The sequence below is a fragment of the Psilocybe cubensis genome, chromosome 8 (genome assembly GCF_017499595.1).
Source record: "Psilocybe cubensis strain MGC-MH-2018 chromosome 8, whole genome shotgun sequence".
NCBI lineage: Eukaryota > Fungi > Basidiomycota > Agaricomycetes > Agaricales > Agrocybaceae > Psilocybe > Psilocybe cubensis.
This window is the reverse complement of record NC_063006.1, coordinates 853,314-872,801: the sequence shown is the minus strand read 5'-3', so window position 1 is coordinate 872,801 and position 19,488 is coordinate 853,314. Positions and strand designations below refer to the sequence as shown.

The 19,488-nt window shown below is 49.3% G+C and overlaps 6 protein-coding genes across 6 annotated transcripts; 4 read left to right on the top strand and 2 right to left on the bottom strand.

Moving 5' to 3' along the window:
- Positions 1 to 3,977: 3,977 nt before the first annotated feature.
- JR316_0008796 (Ras-like protein) lies at positions 3,978 to 4,890 on the bottom strand (the record flags this gene model as incomplete). The annotated part of the gene is made up of 3 exons (XM_047894508.1): positions 3,978 to 4,341; positions 4,401 to 4,485; positions 4,812 to 4,890. 3 exons carry the CDS (start codon positions 4,888 to 4,890, stop codon positions 3,978 to 3,980), a joined length of 528 nt encoding a protein of 175 aa, XP_047745967.1.
- Positions 4,891 to 5,747: 857 nt separating this feature from the next.
- On the top strand, positions 5,748 to 7,110 carry JR316_0008795 (Phosphopantothenate--cysteine ligase CAB2; the record flags this gene model as incomplete). Its single annotated transcript, XM_047894507.1, has 6 exons — positions 5,748 to 5,891; positions 5,957 to 5,991; positions 6,055 to 6,083; positions 6,142 to 6,548; positions 6,603 to 6,722; positions 6,778 to 7,110. 6 exons carry the CDS (start codon positions 5,748 to 5,750, stop codon positions 7,108 to 7,110), a joined length of 1,068 nt encoding a protein of 355 aa, XP_047745966.1.
- A 223-nt stretch (positions 7,111 to 7,333) lies between these two features.
- On the bottom strand, positions 7,334 to 10,559 carry JR316_0008794 (uncharacterized protein; the record flags this gene model as incomplete). The annotated part of the gene is made up of 2 exons (XM_047894506.1): positions 7,334 to 9,638; positions 9,688 to 10,559. The coding sequence occupies 2 exons, from the start codon at positions 10,557 to 10,559 to the stop codon at positions 7,334 to 7,336; spliced, it is 3,177 nt and encodes a 1,058-aa protein (XP_047745965.1).
- Positions 10,560 to 11,716: 1,157 nt separating this feature from the next.
- On the top strand, positions 11,717 to 13,140 carry JR316_0008793 (Transcription factor Sox-10; the record flags this gene model as incomplete). Its single annotated transcript, XM_047894505.1, has 3 exons — positions 11,717 to 11,792; positions 11,859 to 12,679; positions 12,736 to 13,140. 3 exons carry the CDS (start codon positions 11,717 to 11,719, stop codon positions 13,138 to 13,140), a joined length of 1,302 nt encoding a protein of 433 aa, XP_047745964.1.
- An 875-nt stretch (positions 13,141 to 14,015) lies between these two features.
- Positions 14,016 to 16,786, top strand: JR316_0008792 (putative calcium-binding protein; the record flags this gene model as incomplete). The annotated part of the gene is made up of 5 exons (XM_047894504.1): positions 14,016 to 14,295; positions 14,367 to 14,519; positions 14,570 to 14,633; positions 14,699 to 15,217; positions 15,274 to 16,786. The coding sequence occupies 5 exons, from the start codon at positions 14,016 to 14,018 to the stop codon at positions 16,784 to 16,786; spliced, it is 2,529 nt and encodes an 842-aa protein (XP_047745963.1).
- A 1,137-nt stretch (positions 16,787 to 17,923) lies between these two features.
- Positions 17,924 to 19,223, top strand: JR316_0008791 (Methionyl-tRNA formyltransferase; the record flags this gene model as incomplete). The annotated part of the gene is made up of 6 exons (XM_047894503.1): positions 17,924 to 18,014; positions 18,106 to 18,188; positions 18,246 to 18,530; positions 18,586 to 18,687; positions 18,738 to 18,872; positions 18,930 to 19,223. 6 exons carry the CDS (start codon positions 17,924 to 17,926, stop codon positions 19,221 to 19,223), a joined length of 990 nt encoding a protein of 329 aa, XP_047745962.1.
- Positions 19,224 to 19,488: the final 265 nt, after the last annotated feature.

Below are 19,488 nucleotides of genomic sequence, written 5' to 3'. Positions count from 1 at the left end.
TCGGTAGTCTTGCACAGGGCGCAGTGAGCCATCCTTTTTCTGGATGAAGAAGAAAGGGGCGGCATAGGGAGAGATGGAGTCCCGTATACGGCCAGTGCGTTTTTCCTCTTCTATCCATTCCTTGACCTTCGAGGTTTCAGCGGGCGACAGACGGTACGGCTTTGCTTTGAACGACTTTGCATCTGGTTTCAGGTTAATAGCATGATCCCATGGGCGACGGGGTGGGAGCTCGTCAAACTCCTCTTTGGAGAAAACAGGTGCAAATTCCTTCAGGTAGCGGTCGGGATATGAAGCTGCTTCACGTTGAGTTCGCAAAAAGTGAGAAATGCGGTGGTCGCATGAGCCATGGACTTGTTCGGACGTGAACTCATTGAGGTCAACCGCGCACATCGATTCACCATCGGCAAGTTCACCAGCAAAGGCGTCAGCCCATTCCGCAGCAGAGACCGGCGTGAAGGGGCCCGGGCTGTCATCAAAGATGTCGTCTTCACGGAGCTGGGGTCCTTCGCGGCAAACATTCACGGTTTCGCCATCAGGGTGCGAAGTCGGCAGCACGTCAGCACCACAGGACGTGGGGCAGCGTGCAAAGCAGAGCTTGGCCTCTCGCCAGTCAACAAGCGGATTATGGAACCAGAGCCAGGAGTGCCCGAGGATGAGGGAAGATGATCCCGTGTTGGTGACTGAAAGGCGGAGTCGCTCAACATGGTTTTCAATGCGGATGACAAGGTAAACAACATCTGTGATAGCACCGTTGGCATTGCGAGTTCCGTCTGCATTGTAAACGCTAACGGGGTGGGGCAGCCGCTCAGTCACCCATCCATTGAGTTTGACAAAATCGGAGTGCACGTAACAACCAGTGGCACCGCTGTCTAAGAGCGCTTTCAGCGACACCAAAGAGGTCGAGCCTGGGGGTGCAGCCGACATTGGAATGTCAAGGCATTTACTCCCCATGCGGGAGATGTAGTCGCGGGGCTTCTTGAGCTGCTGGAGGACTTTGGCGGCGTCGGTCCAGGGGAGATCGCAAAGAGCAGCAATCAGATCATCGTCAATGTCGTCCCAACGCTCCTTTGGGGCCCAGGATTTGAGCAGGCTCTCGGTTCGCCAAGGCGTGCTGCGTAATCGGCGCAAGTTGCACAGGACGGTGCGGACAGGTGTAGGGATTGAAGGCGGGCAGTCTGTGTGGTCAGCGACGGGCGGGCTGCAAAGTAGAGAGTCGCGTGGGGCCGGTGGTGGACTTGCATCGTGTGTCATAGAGACAGATGCATCATCGTGGGCGGAGGTTTGTTGAGCAGGCTTGGTTGGCGAATCTTCATCCGAATCATCAGAGGCATCTGGGGCTTGCAGCTCTGGTGGATCATCCTCAGGACAGGATAAAAAGAGGTCTGAATATGGAATGCAATCGGGTGCCATAGTTGGAGGTTGTGGGTGCGCGGGCAGGAGTGTTGGTGTCGGGTAGTCGGAGTTGGGTGATGTTGTTGAAGAAGAGGGCTTGTCAGGAGTCAATACAGAATTGGATAATGAAGGTTGAGGGGTCGCGTAAACAGGTAACACGGGCAGAGGTACGGATTTTGGAGACAATGCAACATGCAATTTGGGAGTAATTACAGGGTTGTTGTACAGAAGCGGCGAGGACGTACTACTCACTCGACGCAAGAAACAAAATCCGAATCATCAAACAAGGCACTTTCGTCAACATCAACGCATCGAATCTCATGCTTGTCGTCATCAGGCAAAGCATCAAAGCACTCGAGGACGGCCCGAGCTCGTTCCAGTTTTGCGCGTGATTTGCGTTGGAATTCGAGATCTTTGGGTTTGGGGCAGACTCGCATGAAGTGGCCAAATACGCCGCAGTTAAAGCAGGGCAGGGCGGCACGTCGATTCGGAGCAGCGGAGATGTTTGCAGGTAGAGTCGCGTTGGGGGCAGGAGCAGCGGGGCGGGGGTTGCTAGACTTTTGAACAGTGGAAGGGGTGGAGGTGAAAGAAGGGGGAGGACGCCAGGTGGCGGTGGTGTTGACGACCGGAGTCACCGTGGCATCAGTCTCACGCAGTCTGTGAGCCATCAAGATTGCGGCACTCTTCCATTCCGCGAATGTGGGCATCTCACGGTGTGTTCGTCCAATCTCCTCCATAATACGCTTATCCAAGGCCATTTTGAAGCATTGGATCAACGCTTCGTCGTTAAACTTGGAGCGAAAGGCAAGGTTCTCGAAGATAATAATGAACTCTTGAGTGGGCGTGGAGTTCTGACGGATGCACATGATCTCGCGTGCCGCGCGTTGTTGCGAGAAATGGAACAGGAAGGAGTCTTTCACGCGCTCCTCAAAGTCGGACCAGTTGGTTAAGACGCATTGCCCAGACTCTAGCTCTTCAATGAGCTGGTTACGCCAGACAGCGGGCGTGCCGGTCTTGAAAGAACTGAGAGCGGTGCGTACTTTGGAATCAGTGGTTTTGTATGCTTCGGGGTCGGAGTGAAAAAAGTTACGCCATGAGGCCAGCAAGTCTTCGACAGTATCAGAGGAGCCGTCGAAGGCACCTGGAAAGGGCACCTTATAAGCGCGTGAATCACCAGAGCGGGCGGTAGAGGTAGTCGCAGAGGAGTGGGTAGAGGTTTGGAGTTGGGGTAACGCGAGGAATGATTTGAACATAGTTTCGGCTTGTATACGCGACAGTTCGAGAATATCTTTCATAGTTTCTTTATTGGATTCCTGGCTAGCCTTAATGAGAGCGATAATGGCAGGGTCAATTCGGGACACAGTGTCGTCATCACTACCGTCACGACCACGACGGGGGGAGACCGAACGACCTTTACTTTTTCCGGGAGGCATGAGTGCAAACGATAAGCGAGAAGCGAATTAAAAAAAGGAAAGAGAAAAAAACAGAGAGGGTGGGTGTATGCGCCAAAAGGGTGAATATATGCGCTTCTAATCGGAGGGTTCAAGGTCAGGTAAGCTGTCTGGGGTAGAGGACCTGGAGAAGAGAGGAGAGCTGAGAATATCGTCAAGGCGGGCGTGAAGTCCAGACAAAATAGCAGGGCTAAGAGAGGTGGTAAAAGCCAGATTATCAATGCGGCGAGACAGAGTAGCCAGACAATCTTGTAGGTCGCGAACGCGATCAGCCTGGTCGTGTAGGTAACGCAACTGTCTTTCAGCGGAAGCGAGAAGGTCTCTGGTATGTGAGATTGACCGTTGACAGTCTATAACAGCAGCAGTAAGTCGCCGAAGGGTATCAAAAGATGCACCCTGGTTGGAAGCAATACGCAGGGTTTCTTCGTGCAACAAGAGGTCTCTTTGCAAAAAAAATAATTGCCAAGAGTAGCGGTCACAAGTGTCGGTACAGGCTTCGATATCCTGCTGGATGGGCAGGATCGAAGGGGAACGAGGTAGTCCAGGCAGTTTGGGAAACGGTGGTATTGAAATGCCAAAAGGCGATGAGAGAGGATGTTTTGAATGTGTTAGAGTTCCTTCTTGATGTTAGGAGGAGACCCGGAGACGAGGCGGGAGAGAGAGACGAAGGACCAGAACGTGTTGGGTGTGCTAACAAAGAAGGAACTGAGGCTACGTAGCTACGGGTGTGTCTACAAATACTGTGTGATATGTGACTACAGGCACGTGTGTGTGTCTACGTTAGAGGGAACTCTAACATTGGGGGAAACCGTGCCTGGGAACTGTCATGTAAAACTACGTACAGCAGCTGAAAGTTTGATGCCCCTCTGTCATGGTCGATCTTCAACACATCGTTCCCATTAAACGCTCACTCGTGCATATGATCAATGTTTTAGTCATGTAGTAACTGATGTACATAAATCGTTCATTACGCCGTGTATGTGCGTGTAATACCCTTAAAGATTTGCCCTAATAAAATTCTGATTAACACTGAATCCCGTAGAAAAAATGAATAATTAATGAAAGCTCAGATAAACTCTCCACCTGTAGTGATACATCTCCGCACCATGCAAGCAACCACGGGCTGCAACAGTATCATGATTTCTCCCCTCGAAATAGATTCCGCATCATCCTAAATGGTGCCATCATATCCATATCTCGAGACGCGGCGGCCCTGCGAAGAGCCTGAACCATGGATAAAACAACGGCGTCAACGTTTTCTCCAGACTTGGCCGATGTCTCAAAGAATGCTTCACATCCGAGCTCCTTGGCTAGAGCGAGGCCCTCCTCGGTGCTGACCTGTCGCGAAGATTTCAGATCTGATTTTGTTCCGGCTAGGATGAGCATGAGATTTGGGTCTTGTCGGCCATTCAGTGGTATTTGTCGACAGATCCTTGAGACCTCTTGAAAGGATGACCTGGATGCGATGGAGTAGAGAATGATGTAGCCGTCGCAGGATCTAAGAGGGTAATGGAACATTACAGGCGAATGGGTAGGGGTCAATGGACGAAAACTCACGGCATCTCCTCCTCCATATCCCTATAGTCCGCTATGGAAAGTTTGTTATTGTGGCTAGATCCAAAGTTCTCGAAGGAATCCCTCACTTTGAGCCACAAATGTGTCAGACAAGGATGCAATGCAAAAATTATTGTCATCCAAGTAGCATTCTTTGATATGAGCTACATTAAAAATAACGTTGTCGGATTTGTAGTATTCCTAGAGTGTTAATCGGGTCAGAGTTGAGTACAGGAGCTATCGTCGAAGGAATCATCCCTCACCTCTAAAGGTTGAGCAAAATTTTAAAAGTTCAGCGAATTCAGGCATGGAAAAATGGTAGATGAGCTAACCGAATGAATCACTGGAGAACTAGAGTGTATATCACATCCATCGATTAGCATTTTATTCCAAATTGTAGAGTTATTGACGTACTCGATGAGCGAAGGAGGTCTTGCCGACTTCTTGATCTCCAATTAGCAATATTTTCCATTTTTGCGTCCTGGCAGGCCATAATGAAGGGCAGGAATTCATACTTAGCCCACAGAGAGTCTCGAACGTAGGGTCCAGAAGGATGGGGGGAGAAAGGTTATTTCGTGATCCCGACACTTCACTTACATAGCTTGATTTCTCCCACTGAGACGTCATTAGATCTAAAAGCCAACAGATGAGACACGCTTTGCAATAAGCTCAAAACTAATTTAGAGCGAAAGAGGCTCAAAAGGAGGCCCAGGACAACGGAACTCTCAAAGAAAGCTGACGTTCTCCTAGCGTCGCCCAAAGTGTCGGACCAAGTCGTGAGACGAATTAACATTTTGAGCGCGTAAAGGCCTGTTATCGGAATGATAACACTCGTATCAAAATCCTGTGACCTTGTGAAGAATGTCATTTCGGTCAATTTGGCCAGCGTCGAACAGTCGAGGACACGCCCGTCAACTCAAACTGATGCTGATGATGACCATCATGGAGGAAAGATATCCATAGTGGTCCATAGTTGTTGACAGCATTAGTATGCCAAGACATAACCTTGACAGGTAAATAGGTAGAGACGCGCTTTTGCTATGCAACAACGGGTTTGACGCTGTTTGACGATAATGTAAATGGCAATGATTCAAGGCTTTTCGAGGAGATGATGGTGGTCGTTCGAGCTCAAGTTGAACTTATTTGGCAATCTGATCAAACGGGTCATATTTGTTTTGGGCCATCGTCCGCTTAAACAGCAACCCGAGGCCGTTGGTGGGTTTATTTTCTACACCAACAACAGTTTTCGTCGACGGCGTCTACAGCAACGTACGAAACACTGCAATACGTCGAGGTTTTTTCCCGAAAGCATCATTCTATACCTCGATAACATCAATTCATCACCCCAGGATGTATACAGAACCCACGACTTTTTCCGCCGAACAGTATTTTGCAACCCAATTGCCTCCTCCCACACTGCAACATGACGTAGAGTGCGTCCGGGAATTCATCGCACGGCACCAGAAAGAGGGAAGGGCGGTCGTCCTCGTAACGGTGCGTGTTGTATTGCGCCAGTTACATCTTTGATTTAGTTCAAACATATCTGCCCCTATTGCCAGAGCGGGGGTACAACAGTCCCATTAGAGCTCAATGTGTGAGCGCACTTAGCTGTAACGAGTTCTACAATCTTCAAGAACTTATCCATTCGCTCGTCTAGCGTCCGATTCCTTGACAACTTCAGTGCTGGTATGTCGTCCACCAATTTACTGCCCCCTTGGCTTTATAATCTTATCTACAATCTTAGGTACCCGAGGTGCAACCTCTGCGGAATACTTCCTCAAAGCAGGATATGCAGTCATCTTTATGCATAGGCAATTTAGTCTGCAGCCCTTCAGCAGACACTACTCCCATTCTACGAACCCGTTCCTCGACTTCCTGGACATCGACTCCCCCGAATCTCCAGGAGCTACACCGCGTATTTCCGTCACTCCGAATAAGCGCGAAGACCTTCTCCAGGTCCTGACCATGTACAAGGATGTTCACGCTCGGGGCACACTACACACCTTAACCTTCGTAACTGTTGATGATTACCTCTGGCTCCTACGCGCCGTCAGCAAGGAGATGTCCGTGCTGAAGCGAAAAGCCATGTTCTACCTCGCGGCGGCTGTCAGCGACTTCTTCCTGCCCCGGCAAAAAATGGCAAGCTACCTCGTTTCTCATCCTTCTTGTTGCGCGGTGTAGTTGATAATCAATCCCCCATTACAGTCGGAACACAAGATCCAATCAGGCAAGGGCAGTTTGCACATTGAGATGGATCAGGTGCCCAAGATTTTGAAGCCCCTAGTGGACGAGTGGACGCCAGGAGGGTTTATTGTGTCGTTCAAGGTAAGATTCAGCTATCACTTGAGGTCCGATTAATTTGTTAAAAGCTTGAACTCAGTTGGAAACCGACGAGAATCTCTTGCTCCCCAAAGCCCGACAGGCGCTTGAACGATATGGCCACCAAGTAGTCATCGGTAACGAACTCCATCGACGTAAATTTGAAGTCGTGTTCGTTTCCAAAAAGCCATCACCAGCTCTTCCTCCTGGCATCAAACAGACTAAAGAAGCTATTTCGCATGCCACAGATCCTTCCAACTCTTTTTCAGAGTACTGGCTCCGAATAGATATACCAGAACATCCAGCTCCTGGAGTTTTAGTGAAAGAGATCGAAGAAGACATTGTTGCTGAGTTAGTGAAGAGGCACACAGAGTGGGTAGAAAACACCTCGTAAAGCCGATGATAGACCAAAAGGAAACGGAATTACAAGAAATACTCTAGATCTAACCATACCATCTTGGAATATCATATATCCCTATAACATATTAACCGCGTGTAATTATATGGTGGCAACATGGTGCGTATACGTGTTGGATAGATAGATAGGTAATAAAGCAAAACAACGCGTCTTCGCATGTTGAGCACACAATTTATAAGATATCATATATCCACATACCCTACTCCCGTATTCCACCAACACGCGCCCAGAACATGTCCTCCCGTAATCTTACAATCTCCTTCCACGTCCTTTCCTCCCAAGTCGCCTCGCCCACATAGTTCGCCTTCTCCCATTCCTCCTTCTCCCTCCGCCTTCGTTCTTCCTCCAGCTTCTCCTCAGGAGTTTTTTCAGGAATGGCAAGCGTTGGCACTGGTGGTGCATCATCATTCACCTCCGCCTTATCCTGCACACCGGCAGCCTCTCCTTCAATAACCTCTTTCTCATTGGCCGAAGCATGGACCGCCGGTTCAGCGACTTCAGCAGATTCTGTTTCATCAACTGGCAGTGGGGGATGAACAACAGTGGCGGGGCTATCAATGATCGTCTGCTTATCGTCCTCATTCTCTTCCTGTAGCTTCTCAACACCGTTGGCAGGAGCTACGGCAACCTCCTTGTCACCGTCAACCTTTTCCTTTTCCTGGTTTTTAACAGGAGTGGCTGTTTCGAGAGGATCTTCAGCCTCATCACCTGGAGTAGGCGCATCAACAAATTCATCAGATGCAGGCGAGGGCTGGGTGGATCGGTCGGGATCAGACGGTGATTCATCTGTCTTCTTCTCTATTTCGGAATAAGCAGATTTAACAGTTTCATCCTCCTTTCTCACAGCTGCACCTTCGGTAGCCACAGGCGATTCAGCTGGAGAGACGGGATCTGATGACGCAGTTTTCCCCTTTGCCGCTTCACTCTCAACGCTGGTCTCAGCGACCACCTCATTTACAGTTTTCTCTCCCTCTTTCACTTCCTCTGTCGCTGAAAGTTCAGCGTTGGAGGCGGTTTTATCAGCAGCAATAGAAGCAGGTTCTGACACAGAAACAGAGCTTTCTGCAACACCGGAGTTGATAGCAGTGGCAGACATCGACTCGTCGAGGTGCGTACGCGTCCGAGCAGCCGCCCTTCTCGGTAACGGAGGTGGCGGCCCGCCGGCAGCAGCAACAGCTACGTTTGCCGGCGAGGCGGTCCGTGAGGGCACTGCGGGGCTTGCAGGTCTGGATTCAGGGAGAGGGACGCTCACAGGCGTATGCGCACGAGGCGGGCGCGGAGGAGGGGTAGCAGGAGCCGCCGCGTCTGATGAAGGCTCTGAGTGTGAAGGCGGAGGGGCTTCGCGGCTTCGACGCGGGGGGATGGGCGGCAGGTCTGCAGAAACGCGCGGGGAGGAGGTAGCAGCAACAACCACAGGAGCTTCGGTATTGGAACTTTCAGGGTGTACATCCGCTGTGGGCTTCTCTACACTAGCTCGAGGAGGGGTCGGGGGAGGTGGGTCAGATACTGGTGTGCGAACGCGACCCTCATTTCTCTTAGGCAGTGGTGGGGGGACTGGTGATGGGCGCGCTGCGCTTACAGGCGGCGGGGGTGGTGGCAATCTTCTCAGTTCCGGTTGAGCAGGGCTACTGCTCGCGCTACCAGAGTTGCGCTTCGATTTATCGCGATCTCCTTCGCCCCAACTCGCCGCCCTCTCTCCAAAGGCACTCGCGATGCCCCAAAGGCCCCTTTTCCTAGGCGGTACAGGGGGCTTGTCGCCATTCGCGCTCTTCTCTGGGTGAGCCGATGGTGGAGGTGGAGGTGGAGGGAGCTCTTCCTCCCAAATTTTGTCGACAATTCCGGTGCGCACGAACGCCCAGAGAGTGCATGTCGTCCGTAATCTGTGCAAGCACCAGCCAGACATGCATAAGGGGTATATTGTCGTTGGCTGGCCACTTTGTGATCCGCTCTGAGAATGTGATTGAGAAATGATGCCGTTGCTGCTTGATGATGCGTATGCGCTGGGTATAGGAGATGAATTAGGCTGAGAAGATGCTTTTGTAAGAGTTGGAATGGGGAGGGATGCTATCGAAGTTGAAGGGGCAGCCAGGCGGAAAATGAAAATTTGAGAGTTGGAATGAGAGCCGAAATTATTTCGGAAACTGGGAGCGGTGGGTGATGATGGTGCAGTATTGGATCCATTTGCTTTCTTGAAGAACGCGCCTGACCATGATGTAGGTTGTGGCTGGTAAATATGACTTTGAGGGTGGATGGGAGGGCGAGAGGAATTATGAGGATCCAATGTCGGGAAAATTGGCACACCGCAAAGAGCACAGGCTACATTGTCGTTGCTACTATTAATTCCAGCAATTGTAGTTGACGTTGGATGTACTGTCGTTTCGGCGAATAAGGTAGCAGAGGACATGGGCTCGATCGTAAGCTGTCCGGAATGGATGGCCGCCAGGACAGAACGCCGCGAAAGCCAATTTAACGATGGAGCAATATCAAGGCGAACGGTAGGTTCTCTACATAAATGAGTATCTGAGACAATGCAATAGGAGGGAATGAACGCACGAGTCCTCGGTCATTAACCGCGTCAGGAAAGGCAGTTGCAGAAGAGTGGACATTGCAGGGGGGTTTGGCGAAGTTGGGTGGAGAATACGTAAATGGGCAATGAACGCTAGATATTCCTGGTATGGCGAATGGGTGCTGAGCAGTCGCAGCGAAATGGTTTTCTCGCCGTTTTGTCTGTCAATCCATTTCCCTTTGCCCATAACTACTTCCATCTCTCGCGTCTTTTGCTCAGCTTCCTCCTTTTCGGCTTGCATGGCTTGCATCTGGGCTTGCATGAGCTGCACGGCTTCCTCTGCGCTCTTCAGTGCGCGTTCGGCATCTTCGACTTTCCGCTCGCTAAGGTGCTTGTCATAGCGGGCTTCAGCAACCATGGAATTCGCTTGTCCAAAAAGTGATGCGCTCAGATCGTCGAGGTCCTTTTCAATGGCGAGACGAGCCGACTCTGCCTGTCCACGTTGGGCAGCCTCCTCAGTCGCCTTCTCCATGAGACGGGTAAGCTCAGCGGTGACATGCGACTTCTCCACCAGTAATCCTGTATTTAGTGCCGCAAGATGCTGAGTCCTCTCCAGCTCGAGCTGCGATATCTTGAGAGAAGAGCTGCGAACATTGGCAGAGGCCACATGGAGATCGTCCTCCAAGTCAGAAACACGGTCGTATGATTTGACGAGCTTGTTGTTGAGCTGGCTGACCTGGGAGATCAGGTCCTGAATTTGAGAACGCAGTGAATCGATGACCATGTCCTGCGCATCTCTGTCTACGCTGGGACGCCGCTGTTTTGTTGGATAGGAGGCAGTATGGTTCTCCGATTCGTGGGTAGTACTCTGGGTTGTTGTGCCATTCTGCTGAGGTTCTTCTGGGAGAACCTCCGGCATGGTTATTAGATTCTCAACTTTCGAAGAGTGTCTGACACCGCCGGAAAGTAATGTCAGATTATGCCAAAGAGAAATGGATGCTAGATGCTGTGATAAAGACTGAATAGGGTCGCAAAATCCAGCAGAGATGGTAGAACACGTGGTCCCGACACATCGTAATCATTCCCGCCGGGAGCATCCACCGATGCGACGAAGTTCAAGGTAGCAGATCTCTTTCATGTCGAATCTCTTGAGAATTGGCTCCTCTTTGACTATTGTCTATCACTCTCTTTGACAAAATATTGCCGTGGCCAAAGTACTTATGTAGGCGATATCCAGAAACTCAACCGCGAGAACCGTAGTTTGCCTTGAGGGCAATCAGTGCTTATAGGTTTCGTACATAACGCCGCTGTCAGCCTCCATTTCAAAAGTCTAATCGTCTTCTTTCTCTTTCAGCTGTTTCTCCACCGCCAAGTATGGTGGCGGTTGCGTGTAATCTTCTTTAAACGCGGCCAGGTGGTGCAAAGAAGAGCCACGCCGTTTGTTTCATGATGGTCGAGTCATCGGTGGCTTCTGCTTTCGTATCTCGGGGCCTTGGCCTGTTTTACTGGAAGCTGAACGCGGTCTAACTTTCCCAGCAGCTCAATCATTTCTTTGATAGTCTGCTAATCGAACTCCGTGAATTCCGAGGCCGCCATTGGTTCCTAGTCATATCTCGTTCAATGAAAGAACATTTGTCTCGTGACGGACATTATCTCGACCCATTGACAAACGCGTCTTTGGAAAGTAATTCTCTGGAAATCTTCCGGAGCTGCCGAATGCTATACCTATCCTGTGATCCTCAATTCTGAATTCAACAAAACCTCGCCCGTTCTCACGCCATTTGGTGCAGACCTCGTCCTTTGAACGAATTCTTTGGTTGACAGGCTTTATGGCGCCGCATGTTTTGATTGATGGATCGATCTTCACCTGCTATAATCGGGCTTAACTTAAGGTGATTAACGAAAAAGGTAAATCCTCGAGGCAGTCTTTTGGTTCTATCCATCGAGACCCAAAGGTACATCTGTGGTCGTCTTTTAAGCTCGACAAAATGAAGAGGAATCACTAAGCGTCGATTTCTCTCTTCGAACACTATCCACCACCACCAACATCTCTCATTGCGTCTAAAAGTTTTCGTCATGCCGGCGTTTCGCAATGTTGCACCTAATCGACACTCTGGACGACTCGGAAAACACATCCCGGTCATTTATGATAGTGCGTTTGATTACTACTGCCTTGAATGATCCTCCGCTAATGCTATTTCACATTTTAATTTTGTAGAGGATGGCTGGCAAGTCCCCGATCACGAGGTGAAGGTCGAATCTCTCGACGATGCCTGCCCCCGCGCTCTCAAGCAAGAAGATCCTCTGCCACAACCTCTCCTCGATCCTTTGCCTGATGTCGATGCCACTGCCGCACTCCTTCCTGCGCGAAGGAACAGCCACACCCGCCGTCGCGAGCCCGGACATATCCCCCGCCCTCGCAATGCCTTCATCTTCTTCCGCTCGGCTTACATCAGTCGCAACGCCGCGAATGGCGAGGGTCAGCAGAACGAGCTCAGCAAGCATGCCGCGAAGGTATGGAACAAGATGTCTGATGAGGATCGACGCCCGTACTGCGAGCTCGCGGCCATCGAGAAGCAGGAGCATTATCTGAAGCATCCTGACTATGTCTATTCTCCCGGACGCAGCAGTGGAAAAGGGAAGCCTAAGGCAGCAAATCCACGAAAGACAAGCGGTGTGAGCAATGCTGCATCGAAGAAAAGAAAGGCATCGAACGCTTTTGAGGATCGCTGGTCGAAATCACCTGATACTTCTTCAAGCTCTCCCTCCCCCACTTCCCCCATCGCGCGACCTGCTAAGATGCAACGTGCAGCTGCCAGGCGTGCTGTCGAAAGGTTCTTAGAGTCTCCATCGCCTGCCCCTTCTGCCCACCTTTCTCCCGCCTCTGAGGATGAGGAGGAAGAGTTCCAATATCCTCCAGACCCCAACCCTCATGACAACGCATCTTCTCCTGAGACGGCTCCTCCTATTTCATATGTCCCTACATCCGAGATTCCAGACCTTCAGTTCACCCCAGTGATGATCCAAAAACAGGAAGAGGTACATCGCAGCAATCCTGTCTCGATCTCCCACATCCTTACTTATTTACTCGACAGAAACAACTCGAAGTCACGTACGAACCTCCACCCTTCCATCCCCACCTTGACCCTGTAACGGGCGAATACGCATATCAGTCGTACAAGCATGATTTCATGGCGACGTCTATGCCTATCCTTCCCAATGCATCATCTTCTTCGTTTGGTGACTATTCGTTCGATGCGCCCGCCGATCCTAAGTTCATACCTATTCCAACGGCCACACTCCAATCTTTTTCTTATTTTGCCGAATCGTCTTCTACCACTTCGGGGGATGTCTCGTCGCCGCATGACCCAATACTTGAAGCCGACTCGATCTTGAAGCAGTATACCGATGCGATGGATATCGATTCCGGGTCTAATGAATATTTCGAGATGGACCAAGATCCCGATGCGTCCATCTTCCAATTTTTTAACTTCGAGTAAATCGTCCTGGGCATCTGTATACCGTCACTTTGTGTTTTTCTTATAACTACTGTACCATAAAGCATGCCTTTCTTTCGTTCACTCGCGTATGCCATTTTTTCTACTTAGACGAATGGAGTCTGTGACTTCAGACTTTTGCGCTCTTTCATTTGTCTCCATAGCTACCTTTACCGATTCTGATTCACACTTAGATGTATTCCACGGTTTGTATATTCTATCATCACATTTGTTCACTCCCAACCACATCTCTCTCTCTATCATCATACATATCCATCCCCAACTTTTATGCATCCCTTGTAACATTTACCACATGTATGTACACCTATGTACACATTTTTTCATCCTCTGTACACCAGTTACTGCGTTTCGGGTCCAACAATCATCTCTTTTGACACGCCTCTATCGTATTGCCATGATGAAGCTATTCACAACGAGGAGTTGGCGGTGCAAGGTAAATTGCCAAGGCGATGGTCACGACCTAGTATCACGGCTTTGTGCCTCACCGACATCGGCCCTGAAGGTAAGCGCGCGCCTTGCCAGCGTCCACGATCACATCCCCTGATTGAATCATCCGCTCCTTGTATGAACTTTCTCTATCTGCACTTTGTATTACGCCATTATACCCAATTCACCTCGATGTTCTTTAAGGACTGAATCCACCGTCCTCCTGAAAAGTGTTTCCCAAGAATCTCAACTGCGGACAAAAATTAAACACCGTGTCAGCTGCGCACCCCACTATCCATACAATATTCTTGCGGCTATAAGACATCATAAATTCTTACCCTCGTGCGGATATCAAAGGCCGAAACAGCAGTGCTTGACCTAAATCTACCCTCATAGCCGCTTCTCGGCTTGCTCGTCGCCTGCTACCACCCATGACTAGCTTCCACTACACAGCGTCGGAGGAAGAGGAGCAGCTCGCTAACCAGATCTTGACCATGACCGATTGCCACCACAGGGGGGTGCTCAGTGCGGACGCGGCCATCGAGGTCTTTAAGAAGAGTGGGCTTTCGTATGCGATTCTGCGGGATATATGGGCGATTGCGGACGCCAATGGGAGTGGAGATCTGTCGCGGGAGGAGCTGGCAGTGGCGATCCGCCTCATGGGGTGGGTGCAGGCGGGCGAGGAGTTGGGTGACCATCTGCTGAAGAATGGTGCGTCTTCTGTGCGTTTGGTGAAAATATCAGTTACGCGATGTTGAGTGGCAATGTGGTGTCTCTTGCAGCTGGTCCTCTACCCACTCTCGAGGGCATAACGGATGTTGTCAGAAAATCTGCAACAACTCATACCCAACACTTTCCCCCTCTGAATCCAGACGATATACGCAACTTTAGAGTGGTCTTTCTTAAGGCAGGCCCTGTGGATGGTCTTCTGGATGGTATGTTTAGAGTACTGTACTTATTGAGTTAGCACTGACATCGTGAGTAGGGGGCAAGGTTATGGATTCTTTTATGACGTCAAACCTATCCTACGACGATATCTGGAAAATCAAGTTCGTCTGCGATTGTTTTCCCAATCCATGAAACTCTGAAGCTCATTTTCGAACATTTGCCGTAGGACCCTGGTCGACTACAACGCTCGAGGAGCGTTGGATTTCCGGGAGTTCTCCCTAGGGATGTACCTTATACAAGCTCTGCAATCCTGTCTTATTTCATCGGTCCCAACTTCCTTCCCTCGCGAACTGTTCAATCAATTTCCTGATCTTAATGCGGGGGGATTGAAACGGGTTCCTACATCTCCTCCTTCAATCCAACCAATACCAGGGCCGTCCACACCCCCTTTGGTAGATATCGGTAGCGCTTCCTCGGCGAACTTAAAACGATCCTCCACGTATTCACCAACATCAACCCAAACCTCATCTTCGTTACCCGGGCCTTCCAGTGGGACCAAACCACAATCACCTTCGAACGGCGATTCGAATCCTGAAACCTGGGAAATTTTGCCATTAGAGCGACGCGAATCCGACAAACAATTCATTGAAGTGGACGTGGAGAATAAGGGATACATTGATGGTGATAATGCAGCAAGATTCATGTTATCTTTTGGGCTTCCGCCTGAAGACTTGACTCGCATATGGTACGCTGTCTCCGTTAGCATTAGCAGGCGGGTATGGCTCACAATTTGCGTTTTAGGACTTTATCTGACCTCGATAGAAACAATCGTCTTACCAAGGATGGATTTGCAATCGCCCTCCACCTCATCAGGCAGCGATTGGCAGGAAATGAAATGCCAGCAACGTTACCGGGCTCCCTTACACCGCCGCCGTCTCTTCCACACTCTCCCAAATTGCGTATGAACACAACTGTGCCGTCTCCCGCTTCTCCGACGACATCTTCGACTCAGATCGCGAAAAGTAAACCTCCTCCTCCCCCTCCACCCAAACGAGACCGGTCGGTGTCCTTAAAAGGACCCAACGGTGTAGGTCATGTACGCAACCAAACGATGCCCGAGATGGTCTCAGGTCACCTTTCACTTCCAGTTACTCCTCTTACATCTAGTCTTGGCTTGAGATCAGGGCCTTCGTCCTCCGTATCGTCTTTAGCCAGTCCCTCGATACCCACTACTGTACCCGAAGATCAGCTATCGCCTTTCGAAGACCCTCTTTCTTCCACCTCGTCCCATTCATTTCCGTCGAAATATTATACCCCATCACCTGCACCATCTCCGAGGCCGCCTGATACCGTCAGCATCGAAGTCCTGGATGGGTTTAAAAAGGAGACCGCTCGCCTTTCTGCCCAAGTCGAAAGTCTGCTCAGTCAGCTCACCGCCCAAAACAGACTGCGTGATTCCAATGAGGCGCTCCGCAGCGAGAATGACACATTGAAGGCAGAACTACACGAAATGGAGCGAACAGTCTCGGAGGTACTTTCTGCTAGTGATTTGAATGGGAGAAATGATCTTCAAGAAGTTGACCGGTTGACTGCGGAGTTGGCAAACAAGGAAGTGCAGTATGAGAATGTGGAGCGGATGCTCGCTGTTGTCACAAATGACAAAGAGGAGCTACGAGTTGCATTGCGTGAGTCCCAACAGGCCACGCAGAAGGTTAAGAGCGAGTCTGAAGACCTCAAACACACAATTACCACCCAATCTAAGGAAATCGCCGAGTTGAAGTCGCGGCTTTCCGATATGACGAGGGCGATGTCTGAGCCAAGCTCTTCGACCAATAATCGTGAATTGCGCGTGCTCATCAGGGATGTGACGAAGGAGAACGATACGCTCAAGGGAGAGCTTCGGAACATGCAAAAATCGATGGAGCAGCTTCTTTTGTCGACAAAGTTCCATGCGCGGTACGACGAAGTGGAAAGGGAGAACAAACGACTGAAGCAGCATGTGCAAGATCTGGAGTTGATTGCTGCACAGTCTCAGTCCTCCGGTGGCGGTCGTGCTGGTGGGAGGGGAATAGAGAATTTAACTCGTGAAAATGAACAACTGAAAGCTCAGCTCAGAGATGGTCAACGAGCGTTCGCTGAATTCAGGTCAGCGAGCGAAACGAGGGCGGTCGAGCTACAGCAAAAGGTCGACAGTCTTACACATGAAAACAATCAATTAAAGATTGATGTCAGCACAAGGAGAAATCGACAGTCTCGCGAGGATAACAGTATTCCTCCACCCGCTTATGACGACGCATTTGTGATCCCGCCATGATAACTTCCCTCGGCTCTATTACATTTGACGGAAATCTTAGTATGGATCGTCAGGGAGTACTACAACTTACTACATACCTCACGGTTGCAACCTCTGGTACCTAGGATTCGCTCAACAAGATTCCAAAGACGCATGCTGCAGTGTCTGTTTACCGAAGGGTTCTTAGCTATTCCTGCAGGCGTGTGCCAATTTATCCCTTTCGACTGTTCAATTGGGTATGCACTCTTGAGTGCCACAAACAAGTCCACGAATATCACGATCAGGAATAACGCGTGTCATCCCTCCCATTTCTTCTCTTCTTTGCATATGTATACTATTCGTTGCAAGGATCTGTTCATTGCTTTGCTGGAACCTACATGTACTATCTATGTGTTTATAGTCGTTCTGCACTTCTTTTTGTACTGATATCTGTAGTTTACAAATTGGAAATTTTTGCACACACACACACATCAATAGTTATTGGCATCACATGAAGTTGTTTGGGCGACCAACATTCACTTCTGGAATTGGTCGTATTTTTAACCTCAATATCCTTTATCTTGTCGTATAAGCTACTATGGACTGTTGTCTACCAAATTCCCGGACTCAAGAAACGCTTCCATACTCATCCATCTTGAACATACGTAGTACAGCCTCAACAAAGCCTCTTTTGCATTCACGGTACCTTACCTACGATTTTACAAGGCAGAGTAGAGCACAAAAACAGGATAAATAGTAGAAAGAGCGGTTTACCTGCTTTGACACAATTTTAAAGGTTAAATGGACTACAGATAACATGAGTGCTTTAAGATGACGAGCAATGGATCGGATTTGACCAACACGGTGGTCACATTGGTCACGTGCGCTTGCTGTGGTGTATTCGAAGAATTCGTAAGTCGTACTACCCAAAATTCTCCACCACTCATGTTATTGGTCTCGCTTTGCCAACGGCGACAACTTTCTTGCGTCCTAAACCCACGTGCTATCTTCTCTCGCAGCTACGCCAGTGGTTCTGGCACTGCAAAACCATTTTCCAATGATCTTCGTCGATTCCGTATCCTTTTCTTCGGACGCGATGAATTTTCGTGTCTCGTATTAAGAGAATTGCACAAAGCCAGAGGCACGTCTTTCTCCATATTTTTCCAGCATTGACATTAAATGCCTTTGGTCGCAGATGTCTGGAAGCAAATTGTAATAGCAACCCAGCCTGACACGCACGTTGGACGAAATGGTTCAGTTTTGTCAGTATGTAAGTGGTTATTTCATAACTCTGGAGACTCCTTTAGAATTTGAGTCTCCAAGTTTAATTATATTGATATTAAGACTTATCTTATCCTAAGCCTCTCTGAAACAACTTGGCCATGAACTTCGTTTGCCTGTGCATATAATACCTAAAACCAAATTTGGGTTCAAAAACTGGCAAGTAAGTTGGGGTGGGTATATTCTCTATGCTTAAAAAGTTACACAACAATTGTTTCAGGTACCTGCTCCGTTTAATATACCCAAGGACGGAGAATCCCATCCTTTAGATTACTTTCTCATCACCGCTTCATTTGGTCGGATTCTACCACACACCATGCTCAAGCCTTTCGACCCTACACGCAGACTCAATGTTCATCCCTCCTTGTTACCTGCTTATCGTGGACCTGCTCCTATACAACATGCTATCATGAACGGTGACAAAAAGACAGGTGTATGCGTCATCGAGATGTTGAAGAGTTCCCAAGGAATTGACGCTGGGGATATCTGGGCAAGTGAATCGATGGTGAATACATTGTGCCTTAAAAAATCTTTTCGTAATATTCACAGTTGCTATTAAGGACATTCCTGAAGACGCGAATTTTAGCCAGATGCGCGATGCCCTAGCTGTTGCAGGTGGTCGGTTACTTGTATCTGTTTTGAAGGACGCCATGCAAAATAAAGTTAGTAGTATCTCTTTGTCGCACCATAGCATACATTGACCATACACCAGGCTGTTGCTACTCCACAAGCAAGTGCTGATAATGCACCTCCTGCTCCACTGATAAGCTCAAAGGACGCTTTTGCTGATTTCCACAACATGACCGCAGAGGAAATCTATTGGCGTTTCCGGGCTATCAGCCATCAGGTATGCCAAAACTCTCTCAGTTAATTTTTCGCCGTGTATAATATCTTCTTCACTTAGAAAGAAATATTTACACTCACTCCAGACGACAAGATTCTCAAGCTTCGCCAAATCGTGGTACCTAACGCTGGTCAATTGGCTGACACTCAGTTGTCTTCGACCCCTGGACATGCGGTATACTCGAAATCTAACAAAATGATTCTGATCAGATGCAAAGATCAGACAGTCTTGGGAGTGACCACGGTCAGGCCTGAGGGCAAGGCAGATCGTGAAGCGTTTGAGTTTTGGACTGGCCTGCGAAGTGTCAAAAATGGGTCCGCGGAGGCAGTCTTTGGAAAGGTCCCAAGTTCTTAAATGGACACTGGTCTTTGACGCATTGGTAGAGGTACTCTTTTTATCGAAGGTATGAGTTATGACACCTATCAGTTCAATCAAAGCATCACCACAGGTCCTTTGTTAGCGTTGGTTATGGTGCAATTCGTTTCCATGGCCCGCGGTTGGCTTTGACCTATATCGGGTCGAGACTGACCCGAAGCATTACCCAATCATAGTTTCTGGAAATTTTCTGGTCTACATTCTTCGATGTCTAGGTGGTCAAAGTCTAAGTATGGTTGGAAAC